At 33.6% G+C, this 16,162-nt stretch overlaps 3 protein-coding genes across 4 annotated transcripts; 2 read left to right on the forward strand and 1 right to left on the reverse strand.

Moving 5' to 3' along the window:
• Positions 1–3,746: 3,746 nt before the first annotated feature.
• Positions 3,747–7,566, reverse strand: LOC134233374 (uridine-cytidine kinase 2-like). Of its 2 annotated transcripts, XM_062715337.1 has the most exons (8): positions 7,548–7,566; positions 7,263–7,407; positions 6,839–6,998; positions 6,320–6,416; positions 6,026–6,168; positions 5,111–5,208; positions 4,531–4,579; positions 3,747–4,406 (listed from the first exon to the last, which is right to left on the reverse strand). In XM_062715337.1, exons 2-8 carry the CDS (start codon positions 7,377–7,379, stop codon positions 4,291–4,293), a joined length of 780 nt encoding a protein of 259 aa, XP_062571321.1. In that variant the 5' UTR covers positions 7,380–7,407; positions 7,548–7,566; the 3' UTR covers positions 3,747–4,290. The 2 variants fall into 2 exon arrangements, with proteins under 2 accessions (XP_062571321.1, XP_062571320.1); XM_062715336.1 differs by lacking the exon at positions 7,548–7,566 and having other exon boundaries at positions 7,263–7,529.
• A 3,624-nt stretch (positions 7,567–11,190) lies between these two features.
• On the forward strand, positions 11,191–13,609 carry LOC134233376 (protein PML-like). The gene has a single exon (XM_062715338.1). The coding sequence runs from the start codon at positions 11,366–11,368 to the stop codon at positions 13,382–13,384; it is 2,019 nt and encodes a 672-aa protein (XP_062571322.1). The 5' UTR covers positions 11,191–11,365; the 3' UTR covers positions 13,385–13,609.
• Positions 13,610–14,545: 936 nt separating this feature from the next.
• On the forward strand, positions 14,546–16,162 carry LOC134233377 (uncharacterized). The gene is made up of 2 exons (XM_062715339.1): positions 14,546–14,859; positions 15,774–16,162. Exons 1-2 carry the CDS (start codon positions 14,793–14,795, stop codon positions 16,154–16,156), a joined length of 450 nt encoding a protein of 149 aa, XP_062571323.1. The 5' UTR covers positions 14,546–14,792; the 3' UTR covers positions 16,157–16,162.

Here is a 16,162-nt window from a genome sequence, read left to right on the forward strand (position 1 = left end):
GAGTTTCATATTCTTCTCTTAAACTACCATGCTAATTTCAACCATATGTTTCAACCAAAGTTTGTACATAGCATCCTTGAGCAAAGAAGATTCAGGTTTATTCAAATGATTGAGCTACATAATTTTTACAAGGAGAGATAAAGTCGGAAAGAAATTTATAATATGTGGTAATTTAAAAACGTATATACTCGCATAGAAAAGATGAAATTTAAGAGAAAGCTTCCTGATATAGTGTAGTTTTAAAATTGATAAAATCAAAATTCCAGGAAGTAAGGCCATTCCAAGTTTTTTCTATGTTTAGCATCCGTGTGCACCTTGGTTTTTGACACCCCAAATAAGAAAAACACACACAACATCAGGAGTCCTGAAATTGATTTATTTAGTTGAATTTTTTTAATTTTGTCAATTTCTCCAATGACTGTTAAGTTAACTGGATGTATTTTAGCATTTAATCCCTTGTTTTTGCTTAAGAATAGATATTTCTTCTATTAAAGCAGTTTAGTCATCAAATATTGAAGGAGCATTTTTGTGACTTTTAAGCCTGTGTTTTTTGTTTTTTGTGTGTTTTTTTGTGGTAGGTAGGTTTGTACATGTATAAGACAAAATCATGCAAATTTGAAATCATAAAAAATTATATTTCAAAGTTTAACATGGGTATGTACTAGTATATACTATATATGAAAACCTTCACAAGCCATGATCAGTCATATTCATGTAAGGTTTCATAAGTATTGCTTATTCAATTACATGTATTTACGGCTGATGGTGTGTATTCAAAATGATTATTTTTTGCATCAGACAGTCATGCACATTCTCCATTGAGAGCTGAATTTTTGCACAAAAATATGTGTATATGTATTACTATCCTAATGTGCAATTATATGGTGTCAAATATTAAATAATTGTATTACGCCAATAGGCAACATATGGTGTCAAATATTAAATAATTGTATTACGCCAATACATGCAATATATTGTCAAATGAATGTTTTATATAAACACATAATACAGTGAACCTAGGCGCATATTGGTGTCATTTATTAAATAATTGTATGTTGACTGTTGCAACATAGGGGTGTCAAATATTAAATAATTGTATTACAAATGCCAATAGGCAACATAGATTCAAGTAATTTACATAATTGTATTGATAATTAATTGCAACATATTTTTTTTAAATATTATGATAACAGCATGTATTACTGTTCAATAGGCACACATATCAGAGAGCAGCACAAAAATATGTCAAATTGTATTACACCAATAGGCAACATATGGTGTCAAATATTAAATAACTCTCTACTTTATATAGATCTGGTCTTTTTTATGTAACTGTAACTCAAGATTTAAGATTTATAAAAGAGGGCATATTGTTGTCTGGTGGTTTGCCCACAATTTTGGCCTGACCTTTATACCTTACACAGTGTACAGGTTTGTTACATGTTTATATCCAAAAGGATTTTATAACAACAGTGAAGGCTGTAAATGCATATGAAGAACCATTGTTTTGCTAGAATTCAAATTTTCATGTAAATATGCATGGATTTCCTGTTTACTTCAACTTGCAAGATATTTAAAAGTCCATAGGACAGGACACTTTAAATGGCAGTCTCTTCCGACAAGAGATATACGTATACCATAGTATTGAAAATAAGAATGCAGTGTACCATGTTTGTTCATTATGTATCTATGGAACTACTAAAATAATCTATACATTTATGTGTACATATACAACATGGATAAAAACACAACACATACTCGGGTCGACATTTTAATTTTCAGTAACAGGGATACACTGTGAAATGGTATTCACAAGTAGATAAGTAAACATAGCTGAGACTAAAAACATGTACAAAAGATGAATGACTGAGACACCTAAAAAAATTCCACAACACACAATATCTTTATACTATCAATACAAATTGATAAAGACTAAAAATTACAAGGAACATTTTGTGATCTACACACTACATATCAGCACACAAAGTTTGTACAAATACATACCTAGACTAGATGAAAGATTGTAACCTTTGATTTTTTGTACATCAGACCTCAAAGTGGCCTTTAAAATGTAGCTTATAGGTGCCAGCTGGCTCCTAATAAAAAAAATATTTCAAAAAATGGTGCCATTGCAAAATTTCAGCTGACCATTTTTTATTTGGTTTTATCTAAAAGATTACCCCATTGTTATTCAATTTAGAATCCATAAAAATGGGGTCAGTCAAAATGCTAATATGCCCCATCCAATTTTTTAAAGGAGAGGGAAAGAGTATTTTTGTGCCCAAAATAATAATAATAAAAAAGAAAAGCTCTAAGAAGAGCCTTTTTTGCTTTTAAATTATTGTACTTGATTGCCCTCCCCCCCCTTTCATAAAGAATCGACAATAAAAGTCAAGATTGAATGTAAAAGGATTTCCATTGATATATAACTGTTCAATAAAATCCTCTAATATAATGAAGTATTAATCCATCCTTTATTTTTGAGAAACTTTGAACTAATACAACTAGAAAACTGACCAGTCAGCAAGGGCCCCGCCATGGGGTAGAATTAAAAGGGTGCAGCTTACAGAATGATTAATAAATGTACAAAGAAAAAGCAACAGCAACTGTATTCTTAAAATTTCAACATAATTCCTGAATATTCAAAAACCTGAAAATAATATTCTTGTATTTACATTAGGCAGTAAAGAACAACTTAACATTGAATTTATATTTAAACAATTATGAATCTTGTGTTATATAAAATGCCAGCCTTCAATGAATGCAAATATCATGAAGGCTTGACCTTAACTTCAAACAAACAGCAGTTGCAGACAAAGGTTTTCATTAATCTTAAAGTGACAGATAAAGAGAAGCCTACTAAATTTTCTGCAGCAGGCTAGATAATTAATCCCAAGGGATTAATTGTACCTCTCTCATCATTTTCTTCTAAAGTTACAATAAGGACTTTTTTCAGTATTAATGATAGAACGGAGTTTTTATACAACTACATTAAAAATTAAAAACATTCTTGAATTAATATATTTAAAAAAAAAAAAGGAAAAAAGTGAAAAAAAAAAGTACCCTGGTAAATCAAAAAATCTTCTTTAATCTATTTCTTTTTTTAGGATTCAATGAAATCATAACTATCAAACAAAAATAAATAATAAAAATTTATATTTAAATCCACATATCAGAGTATTTCATAGAATTCCAAATTGATTTAACTTCAAAACAAACTTCATTTGCAGACAGAGGTGGTAATTAATCTCAAAGTGACAGATAAAGATAATGCTCTGGAATTTCTTCAGGAGGAAAGCTAATTAAATGGGAGCATTCAGTTTACCAGTTATCTCTCTTTGCCAATGCATTCTTATATAAATATATAACATAGAGAACCAAACTTAGCATCAAAATATGTATTTTTGCCTACTGAACTATACCAAATTTGATCTTAATTGGGCAACCATAAAAAAAATTCTTATATAGTTTAGGAATCTACCCCACCACCCCAGCTCCAAACTAGAAGACATACAGAATCAAACTTAGCATCAAAATATGTCTTTCTGCCTATTAAACTACCATACCAAATTTAAACTTGATTGGGCAACCATAAAAAAAGTTATTAGAAAAAACAGAAAATTTGTGGACGGAAGAGTGACAGACGGACAGACAGACAGCTAGACGGACGGACGGACAGACAGAGTGATTACTATAGGGCACCTGCAAATCCTTGCGGGGCCCTAAAAATATTCTTTTAAACAAAAATGAACTTGGTCATCCAGTACTCTTATTCAAAAATTGATTGTTTAACAGGGCGGTGAACATGCTGAATGCATTTAGGTAACATGCATGTGCTACCTGAAAAATCACACAAAAAGAGGTTCAGTTCTAAAATGTTATTTTTTTATGAACTTATAATTTTTTTCACCATTTCATGGAAATAAAATGGCCATAAATGTAAATGCTCATATTTCTGGAACTTGACGATTGCCAATTCAGATCAAAATGCTTGAAAGCACAAAGATGCATGGAAAATTTTTAGACACGGTGATTACCCTAAATTACAAACATTTTGATGTAAAGATCATATAACCTAGACATGTAAACATCAAAAAATATAGTAAACATAATATATTTGTCAAAAATCATTTCCAGTCCCAAAGAAAATGGCAGTGAATATACATGTTATTTAGTTGTTTAAAAATCTCTGAGACTCATTAACCATTGCTAATAGTTATGAGCTGACCGATAAGTTTTCACTGAACTTTTGCTAGACAGCATGTTTTTGAAAGATCACAATGGGAAATCCTAGTGTGGCCTGCCAACAAAGGAATCTGAGTTGTGACGCGGTCTCTTAGTATTAACCAGGTTTTTGGAAGGTCGCAGTAACTCTTGAATATGCTGCACAATTAAATCAATAGCCACTGGAAAGAAATAAAACTTAGATTTTAAAAGAATACAATGTACTTCAATGTTGAAAAAATAATGATTATTCACATATGTTGAAATTTTTAGAAAAATTTAAAACTGTGAAGTAGCTAGATTTACCTGTATTATCAGCTCCCCTGGGTATTATAACATCAGCATATTTTTTTGTCTTTAAAAGAAAACATAGTAATACAATTTATATATCATCTTTAAGACATAACACCCCCCACACCTAAACTTAGAAAAGGTTGTTTCAAAATTTACATGTATTGACACCCAGCTAAACTTGTAAAAAAAAAAATCCATAAAATAAAATTTAGATATTTGATTAATATCTCTCAAATCAAATAACAGTATTGGCAGCAAAGTGTAACAATCAAACGGGTAAAATTTGTCAGCCTATTGGTTTTGGATCAAAGATATGGTGATCTGGCCCAACTGACATTATTGCTGCAACAAACTTTTTTTTTAAAAGGACAAATATTTTCTTGAGCTACTCGATTTTTGGCAGGACTGGCAACATTTTACCAGCAGTCAGTCCTAACACTTATACACACTGAAATCTAAAGGATTTATAATTCATTTTCATCACTTCATGTACAGTGAATAGACATTTTCGTGAATCGATGTTTGATGACATTTACATAGGATACTTATCCAAATATGGATGGTTTATTTAAAATGCATTTTAACCACTTACTGGGAGACAAAATTCTTCAAAAGCTGGCTTTACTAAGGTTGTATACTGATGAAGTATATTCTCAATGTCTCTCCCTCTCTCTTTTGTGTCTCTTAATACTGAAAATATTGTTTGTATAAATCTTTCATAAAATTATTACATGTTAGAATAATACACTGTATTTTTTTTTTTTATATTTAATACCTTTTTATAACTTTTTAGTCTAAGTCTTTGATTGTATCGAAATAATATTTTAAAGAAAAATTCTAAATGCTCAAATTTTGACAATTTTGCTTCATTATAAATGTAATTCATTAAATCTTTGAAGTTTACCATATACATGTATTATAAAATCACAGGGAATGAAAATCACTTTGGTGTAAGCATCAAATTTATAACAATAACAAGTGTGTTTTACTTTTATATATTTTTCTATTACCAATTTAATATTTCAAAATTGTCAAAGCAAAGACAACAAAAGATGTTTGTAAAACACTTATGCCCCCTTCCCCCCAAATTGGAATTTTTTAAGTCCAAAAGGGCATAACTCTTTCAAAAATGGCACGATTGTACCCAAAACAGAAATTGCCCAAGATATTTATCTGATAAATCTGTATACCAAATTTCATCTCAGTATGTGCAACCTCTGCAAAGAAAATGAACGGAAACTGCAAATAATTGAATTTTTTCTAAGTCCAAGGGGCATAACTCTGTCAAAAATGGTGCAGTCGTACCCAAAACAGAACTATTTATGTGATACATCTGAATACCAAATTTCATTTCAGTATGTGCAATGGTTGCGAAGAAAATGAACGGAAACTAAGTGGACCGACAGACTGACCGACCGACAGACTGCAGGAAAGCAACATGCCCTTCCTTCTTTGAAAGGGGGGGGGCATAAAAAGACAAAGCAAATATGACTCTTAATTAATGTACCTCTTCTGGACAATCTTGTGTCAGGATCTGTGTCCACAAAAAGCTTCATGTGATACATGTCTCTAAGTTGTTTAAAATAAAACACCAGGATGCCCTCAAACAGAACAACATCAGCAGGGTATACGGTATGCCATTCCTCATTTCTGAAATCAAATGACAGAAAAAAAGAAAACAATTTTGAAACACAGTGGCATTTAAAATATCTTATGGTTAATACCAAACAAAATATCGGGTTGCACAATTGATTTGACAATACAAGCATTACAACCAATTCCCACTGTGTGTTACACTAACCTGGCATTTGTCACATAGTTATACTGTGGTAACTTCACTGCCTTCCCAGCTACAAGATCCTTTAATGTTCGCAACATAAAATCATAGTCAAAAGCATCTAAAAAAAAATAGTAATTTTAATATATTTGTGTATCAATTTCCTTGGCTGCCACTGGAATTCTATGGAATTTACAGAGAAATTTTCTATGGAAAATTAAGTTACATGGAATGCTTTGTGTAATTCTTATTTATAAGACAGAATTTTTTATTTGTACTTATATTATCATTTTATTTAAAAGTGTAAATATAAGAAATCTTTTCTAGTTTGTTCGGTATGCCAGGGACATTAATGTCTGTTAGAAATGTGGGATATAATTTCACCCATTATGCAATTTATCCCATATGTTTCTAACTGTCATTAATGCTCTGGCAAGGCTAGCATATACCCACAAAACTAGACATTGATTGCTTCAGTATTTACCAACATAAATAAAATTCAGTAACAGTGACTGTACTGAGACATGATGGTAGAATGTGTACCTGGATGATCAAAGTTGAACTCCCCCTTCAATGCTCTTGCGTTCTCTTCCGGTGTAAGAGGACGGTAAAATGTGTCTTGGTTTATTATAACAACCTGTCTCTGTCTGTGATCTACATCATCCTGACCCAGCTGCTGCATGATTTTGGCACACACTGAGGACTGTGGTGAATTTTAAGGAATTTTATTTTATCACTTATAGTAAAGTAAATTTTATATTTCAACACAATTTAATTTTATATCAGTATTTTTATTATATAATAAATATGAAAATCACTTGAGAAAACCCGGAACAAATATAGATATATGTATTTCATTGACATCATGAAACATCCTGGCTACAACACTATAACAGGCAAATAATTTTTTACAGATTTGCTTATTCAAGTTATTGTTACTGTACGTGAGAAAATTTTCATAGTTTACTTTTCCAGAGGCTGTGCCACCAGCTACACCGATTACAAAAGGTCTAGGAACTCTATCTCTTTCGTATCCATTCTTTCTCTGTCCATTCGTCTCAGAAGTGTGTGCTGAAGCCATCATCTGCAGTTTGAAGTTTGTTGCAAAATATCTACAACAAGTCAATAATTTTTGACGAAATAGCATACCTGAATCATTAAAATTATTTGAATTCTAGGCTTATTCAGAAGACATTTTTAAACAAGTCAAGGCACATGACGCAATATATAAACAGGCACAGTTTGCACCCACATGTTTTTTGTTGACTTTTACGACATTCCCATCAATTTTCGACGTATTTTTTATTCATTAATGCGTACTAAATCCATTTCGAGTATACATTAATGCGTACTATAATTTCGAACTTTTCAAGAGTGTAGAAAGTACGTAGGACATTAGTCTATGACAGCTTTTAAACACATTCATTTTCTAGAAAAAAATCCATTATTCCACTTTTTATGCCCCGGAAACGAAGTTTCGGGGATATATAGTTTTTGCCACAGTTGCCAAAGCCACAGGTCTCCGGCTTATTCGGGGTACCCGCTACTATATATGGCCAAAAATAAGTAGGACTAAGGGGTGCCCTGTACACGATACAAGTGCCTGTGATTTTTGCCCTGTCCGTCCGTCTGTCTGCCCGTCTGTCTGTTTGTCCGCAAAAACTTTAACCTGTCTCATAATTAATTAAGTTTTGAGTGGGTGGTGCTAGTATATAAATAATGCATGTAGTTGAGTGTAACATTGAAAATTTTCACCCCAAGAAAACCATTGTCGAGGCGCAAGGTTGACAATGGTTTTCGAGGGGTGAAAACTTTAACCTGTCTGAATGTTTTATACATAATTAAACTGTGTTAAAAGCTATTTTTTGTAATACCACCCGTCGTCAAGCAATGTTGACTGTTGCTGCTGGCTTCATTATTCAGCGGGTAGTAGTGTTTTTTATCAAATGTTTCACGAATCAGATTCAAGTAATTTACACGAAAGTATAATATCACTATATATGGCTTTCATATTTCACAGGTGTATTCCTTGTGACAAGACCTTTCGTTGGGTGCCACCAAATTTGGCCTCTTGACCTTAGAGTTTCACCAACTTTTCCAAAAAACTACACTTTTACTTTGGTCGTAACTTTTAAATACCGTATTGGTTTTGTATTCTTATTGTTCTTTCATGTTCTTTGTGGTCTTAGTACATTGAACATGTAAACGTCGAACCTGTGAAAGTCCATTAAATTCGCATACAGTTGTCACTGTCTCTCTGTGCAGTGCCAAATGATAGGCGCTTGGTTGCAGAATGGTGTATTTTGAGATCTATGTAGAAAACTCTCATTAAAATAAAAATAAAAATTCGCCGAAATTAGCACGTTGTAAAAATGTCTTTTTATATACAGTAAATATGACATTTTTAAAACGTGCTAATTTCCGCGAATTTTTATTTTTATTTTTCTCAGACACAAGAAAAACACATAATACCAAAATTATATGTGCCAAATGATGTTATGGAGAGCGAAGAGCAGATCAGTACGTACATTCTCGTCCCTTTCTGAAGTATAGGCCAGGTCCTTACTCATCACAGACAGCAAAGTGGTCCGGCCTTCTCTATAGTTGTTACAGTCAGTTAAGGCCCCCTTTCTTGCTGATCTTGACGATCATTCCCTCGTTCCAAACATCAGCTCTTATTTAGATTTGAACAGTGGCTGTAGGATGGTGTCTGCTAGTCCAGGGTCTTATAGATATTTTCTTGCCTTTCTTGCAATCTCATTGACTTCTATCTGAAATATTTTTCAAAATTTATATCATAAAAAAATTGTAAATTCTCTTCATAATAAATTTATGTGAAATATTCCAGAAATGACTTTACTTGGTAGATTCGTTCTACTCCACATTGAAAATAAAATAAAAACTACACTGTAACTTTGATAACTGCATTTGAGAGAGAGGGAGAGAGAAAAAATGTTTCCCTACAGAAAAAGAAACCACAATTTATTTATTTTTTATTTGTAGGGTTAGAAAAAGTCGAATATAATTAAATTTTGAAAGGAAGTTCACAAAGGCCAAACGAATGTGAAAGGTTAGAGCAACTTCTGGATTTTCTCTGTTTTTGATTATTTTTTCATTTAATATATAGACTCAGGAACAGTGATGCAGATGTAAATAATATGTTGCATTGTTCCGAGCGTCAATAAAGAATTCCTTAACCTCTTTTTTACGTTAAATTTTGACAATTTATGAAATCGTTAAGTATACAGTACCACAGAAATAAAGGTGATATAGCGTTTAATGATTGAGTCTTGCGAATAAACGAGGAAATGCCACTATACCATTATAAATATGGACACATTCAAATAAATAAACCATGAAAACAGTGGACTTTGAGGTAGAACGTTGATTTTTTTCTTCCTATAGAGCATTCTAGATGTGACACACTAAATTAATGTTTATAACTGTGACATGTATGATGAGCTCTCCCCAGCGATGGACCTTCACCCATTTGTTTGTCAGGTTATTTATCATACCTGAGATTTGCAAGAATATCAACGATACACATTTTTTCAAAGTGCGTTAATATGGTCGATATTAACGCACTTTGAAAAGAAATTTTTTTTCAAAGTGCTTTAATTTAGTCCCAAATTTCACGCACTTTGAAAATTTTTTTTCAAAGTGCGTAATTTTTCAAAGTGCGTTGTAACACAGCTCTGTACTCCAACTGTTCAAAGTACATATGGTCAATGTAAAAGTTATTCAGAAGTTGACCTACTGATTGAAACAAGGAAAAATTAATCCAAAAAGTCAGTGTGGTGAACCCAGTTGTGATTTATCTTAATTAAACTCTAGTTTGTAAATGAATAAGATACGATATCAGTTACATTGTAGTGTGTTTTACATTTCAATATTGTAGGATAAAAGAAAGTATAATACCATGAAAACACCATCCATCCCTTTAAGACTGATTATTCTTTTCTTCGATGTTCTAAATTATGATTTTAATGAGTCTGTGTATTTCAAAATATAGAACAATCATTTTTATGACAACTTAAACAATACATGATTAAAACGCACGACTTCCGTATTTTAAATTTTCGGCGAAGTGTTTACTTTGTCGTTATAAACATCATTTATTAACTCCGTTTAAAAAGAAGGTTCTGAAAATTGTAAAAATGACTGTGTTTCATATGGTTATATTGTTTTTAGCATGTGTCGGATCAAAAATAAAATTGCTGGCAATATGCAATAAAGATCTGAAAGTTTATAAACCAATGATGTGTTTCTAAATTTTTGATTGTATTTTGAATGAAATTTACAATGTAAATACATTAAAGATTGTATGTGGAATTAAATTTTTAAAATACATTAAAGATTGACACGCCCCCCCCCCCCCCCCACCAAAAAAAAAATTAAAATAAAATAAAATGCTACAAATTTTCAGAACTCTTTCATGTCTTGATTTTCATGTTCTTTATTAGAAAATAATATTAAAGTAATTATTTTAGAAATAAATGTGTTTGATCTTTAGTAACCTCAGTAACAACAAAATCCAATATTTAATGACAAAGTATTCTTACTTTCCTATACTAAATTTTCATTAATCTTTCACGATAAGTGACCATTTTGTATGAACATCACTCTTCACTGTTCTTGAGGCACATTATAACTTTAACCATGCTCAGAGTTTTACTGACGTGCATAGCACGGATGCTATATTTATGAAACAATTTCAATGTAAGACATTTAAAATTTCTTTTAAAATCCATTGTACCGCTTAAGATGAATTATAAAACAATGACATCTATCGAAGTCTAAAGATAATAGGTACACGTAAGGCTGGATTTAAAGTACGGAAACTTTATTAAAAGAAATCTGATCGGAGGCTTTTCCAACAATTCACGGTACCCAGAGTTTGATAAAGAACACGCATCTGATTCATTGCAGATTAAATCAATTCTATCAAGCAGACTTGGACATGAATTTGCGTCCTTTTTGTGAGCAGATATTTCAAAATGGCTATGAAGGAGTAAGGATGGTTTTATGTTTTCTGAAATTCGTATGAATGATAGAGAAAACTAAATAAAAATGGCAGGTATATCAGCAACAACCTCACGACAAGGAACTCAATTATCGGCTAGAACACGACCCACAACATCGCTTCGCGGTGACGATGAAGTCGGTGAAAATCTTGTTATTTGTAAACTTTGTGACAAGGAGCTTACAACGCCCAAACATTTTCCTTGTCTTCATACTTTCTGTGAGGGATGCCTGAATATTCACGCAAAAGCCGCAAAAGAGTCGGATCCCAGCGCTCAGATAAAGTGTCCGACATGTTCCGTTCCCGTCCCAGAATCTACGGAGGTCGACCCAGAGAAAATAGTGGCCAGACTTCCTTCCAACTATCTTCTTCTGGCACACGTTATGAAGCGACAATTGAAAACCAAAAGATGTAAGCCATGCCAACGTCGAACAAAAACGTCCACCGCTAAGTCGTGGTGTGCGGACTGCGCCGAGGCTCTTTGTGACGACTGCGTAGAGAACCATGCATCCATTCAATCTTCTAATCGTCATCCCGTTATTCCCATTGCTGATGCCGAGAACAATCCGTTTACCATGCAGAAAAAGGTATACTGTGTAGACCATCCACGAGAGCAAGTCACAAAATTTTGCATGGAGCATCAGACGGCCTGTTGTAGTAGATGTAAAACTGGAACCCACTCCCAATGCACTTCCTTTCTTCCAATCGACAGAGCAATCGAAGTTATGCGAAAGAAACAGGAACTTACTGTTCTTGTATCTCAACTTGACACGATGAGCAGCAACGCTGAGAAAATCGTAGCCGAAAGAAAGAAAGCTGTTGAGGATCTCGCCAGCCATAAGACGGAAGAGGAAAAACTGATACCAACATTTCGAGAACGAGTGAACGAACACTTGGACAGCATTGAAAAGGCACTTAAAGAAGAGTTTGATGAATTACACGAGAAAGAAACAAATCATATAAGACAGGACATTGAGGTATTTGAACAGAAACTTCAGAATATCAATTACTACAAAGAGCTTCTAGATGCTGCAACCATGAACATTCCCCCACTTGCTGTTCTTACAGAGGGAGCGAAAATTCGACAACAATGTCAGCTGCTTGAAGAAAACATGCAGCATCGTGCTGGTAAGATTGTCAGAACCCAGTACGAATTAAAAGAGACGGATCTCATTTCCAAAATGCCAAACCTAGGGTTGGTTGAAGCGAAACACACAGCCATGCATACAGATAAAACAATTGATCACTTACAGTTGTCGCCAAGAAATCCAATCCGAATGTCAGAAAAAAGGCACAATTTCTTGGCACTGAAGTACCAGAGTAGCTTAATATCGGGCGGATTCGCAATGAACAGAGGCCTGGTTTTGGTAGACAACAAAGGAAGAGAAGTCAGAGGATACTCCGATTCTGGACATCGAATTGATACTCAAGTATGTCCCATGTATGGAAATCCGTTTGATGCAACTTACCTACCAGACCGAAAAGGTACAAATATAATCGCTGTCACGATCCCGGTGATGAAAACGATCCAACTTTTAGAAGTAGGACCGAAATCGCTAACCATCATGGACCGTCTTCATTTCAAAACGGTTAACCAATGTTTTGGCATCACCTTCATTGACGGCAGGATCTTGGTCGCCTGTTTGAAATCCATTGACATCTGGGACGTAGATCCGGAAAACCGATTAAATTTCTTCAATAACATGCCAATCGAAGGAGACAAAGTCAAATACATTTGTGCAGCCGATCACAATCGTATATACTACTCGGATTCCGATTTCCGTGGATGCCTTTACTGCATTACAACGGAAGGAGACAAAATTTTCCGATATTCCCATAAGAACTTGCGCGTGCCGATGGGCATTGCGTTGGACCAACGCGGGAATGTATACGTGGCTGGCCATTATTCCAACAATATCCACCAGGTGTCGCCAGAAGGAGGCCTCATCCAGATTATCTCCCCTGAAGATGAGGGCTTCAAGAAGCCGATCATGATGATCTACAACGGAGAGAAGATCTTTCTGAGCTACGAGAGTCATACCATCACCTACATGTATCCGTCATAAGAGCTACGAGAGTCACACCATCACCTACATGTATCCGTCATAAGAGCTACGAGAGTCACACCATCACCTACATGTATCCGTCTTACAATTCTGTGTTTTCATGTTATACATCATATACTTTTTCTTATTTTAACACTTTTAACCATTGTTATATGATTCCAAGACTATCTGTGACATGTATTCATTTATGGTAGAAGCAAACATTTGTACGTTGAAATAAGTCGCGTCTACAATAATTAATTACGTAATATTGAAATCTTAATTAAACATTAGTGATGGCGTCTTTATCAAAATGTTATATCATATACATTACATGTATTTAATATAAAGGTTTTTGAACATTGCTTTATTTAATTCCCGCATATAAGACGTATAAGTAATATCTCTTTAGATTATGCAACATGGCATTGGCTAACCTAGCGCAGACTCAAATTTTGTCTATTAATATCACCTCTTTCTGTTCATTTGTCATATCACCGGACTCATAAATCAGACACGGTTATATGCAATATTATCTACGCCTCTGCTTCTTTATTATGTACTGTATCAAAACGTTTACCTATGAATGCATCAAAAGTGTGTTTCAAGCTGTGAATCAAGTTTAGCGTATGGTATTGGATTTTTTCATGCAAATTATGTCATTTTTAAAAAAGGAAAAATTGAAAGAATTGTTATATAAGACGGATGCGGTAAAATTGTTCTGGACATGCATCATATGCCGAGTGATTCATGTTGCCGCAAAATCAACTACAAATCGGAGAAAGTATTTATGTCCATCCAAATGCAGCTTGTTTTTACATAAGGTGGTCGTCAATCTCGCGAAACCTGCTTTCTCATGACAAATAGTACGTCTGGCTTCAGAGAGAGAGAAGAATAAATGAAATGAATTTCTTTTCTACAAAATTCGACAACTTCAGTAGCAAAATACCTTTCTTTGACGACGTATTGTCATAACAGAATAAGGATGGTAAATAATCCCAATATTTGGACCAGCGGTTAAATTGACTGCAACCTAGTATGCTTTCTTTTGTTTTTGAATGAAACCAGGAGTTCACATGTCATGATGACAGGCATATTTCTATAAATATTGAAATAAAGGGACTTATTCATCAAATATATTTTAAACTTTAATCATTATGACATTTTGCTCGGCACCGCCAAGGGGGCAGTGTTACGAAAAAGGGTCATAAATTTGCCTTCCTTTTTTATTTGAATTAATTAACTCTACAATGTTCGGTTAATCAACTTCCCAGGAAAGGCCCTTTCTGAGAAAGAGGATGCGCACATAGAAGTCGCTGGTCGTGAAATATGTTGTTTCTCTAGCCCAGTAGCCTTGTAAACAAATTGTAAAACATTATTCCGAACTCTCGCGCCTTATCTGAAAAGCATTTACGCCTTGGTCTCGAACATGAACGGAAATTTGATGTTATGTGTCTGCTTTCTTTCTGTTGGAGTTTTCGTGGAAAAATATGAATGTAAGTCTATTTTATTCATTCAAAAATGCTATTCGTTGATTAACTATCTAATTAAGAAATACATAAAACAAGATGTTTGTAGGTTTTTACCTTCTTTAGCAACATAAATTTAGGAACATAAATGTTCCATTAATTTTCTCATTTATACCCAAAAAATGGATTAACTTTAGGCTAGATTCACTAACTTTACAGTGATCTCAAGGAGACCAGTAGTTGAACAATTATAAGCAATTTAGAATATTAGATTAATGCATTTAACTAAAGAAATTATTAACAAAAAATCAAGACCATTTTTTGCATGACTTCATATCTAATATGAACAATGGAAAACCTGCAAAAAAAAAACAAAACAATAAAAACAACGCACAATCTGGCTCATGCAATTAGTTAACCGGTGTGGAATAAAAATTTAAGAAAAGGCCAACATGCATATTGGAAAAACGAATCACTTAACGTAAAAAAAAAGTGTTCTTTCATTTTTTTCAAATACAGTAAACCTGTTTGAAATAGAGGTAAAGAGTAATGTTTTCACGACCTTTACAGCAGCACTACAATTAAAGTATACAGGTATAGACTGATGAAAAAGTGGATTGATGAAAAATATAAACATGTACAAGTACATACATTTTTTCAATGACCTTCGTAGCAAAGGACTTTGGTGGTTTTGAAATTCTCAGAACAATACCTAAACTATAAATACTGATTAAAGATCACAAGGGCTAAGTTTATTGTGTTTTGCGGCACAAGTAAGTCAGGTATAGACATAAAGATAGTCGGTATTAATAATCACAACTAACGTACAATATAATTATGTATCTTGGTGACACAGATTCATATTGACCGACGGCCTTGTAAATAAAAACAAATACCAGTATACACATTGTACTTTCAAAGTTCTTTTTGGTGTTTTGTAGGTCTTAATGTTCCCAAATTCATTGCTTCACCTTCAAGACTTGGGACAACAAATGATAAAGTGCATTCCTTGAAAACAGCTCTTCTTTTTCATTACATTAACTACTTTGGAGCCTGCAAACCCGAAAAGATGCACACAATGGAGGTCAAAATATGCTTTGCGTGCATTGATGCTGCGTGCGCACTTATTGGCGAGAGACCAAAAGACAGGATAAGTGCAAGCAAGAACAAGTTGACGAAGCTCTGTTACCTGGCCAGCAGGGGGAAGGACGTTACAAGATGGTTCACAATCGCAAGTCAAATAGCGGAGGTCCTATGTGCAGCTTGTTCCGAACTGACGACTGACGAGGAGAAAATAGTTTGTGAAAAGAGAATGTGTCAATGAATGCTC

Source organism: Saccostrea cucullata, unplaced genomic scaffold (genome assembly GCF_032062105.1).
Source record: "Saccostrea cucullata isolate Sc308-1 unplaced genomic scaffold, CSIRO_AGI_Scuc_v1 ctg636, whole genome shotgun sequence".
In the NCBI taxonomy this organism is placed as follows: domain Eukaryota; kingdom Metazoa; phylum Mollusca; class Bivalvia; order Ostreida; family Ostreidae; genus Saccostrea; species Saccostrea cuccullata.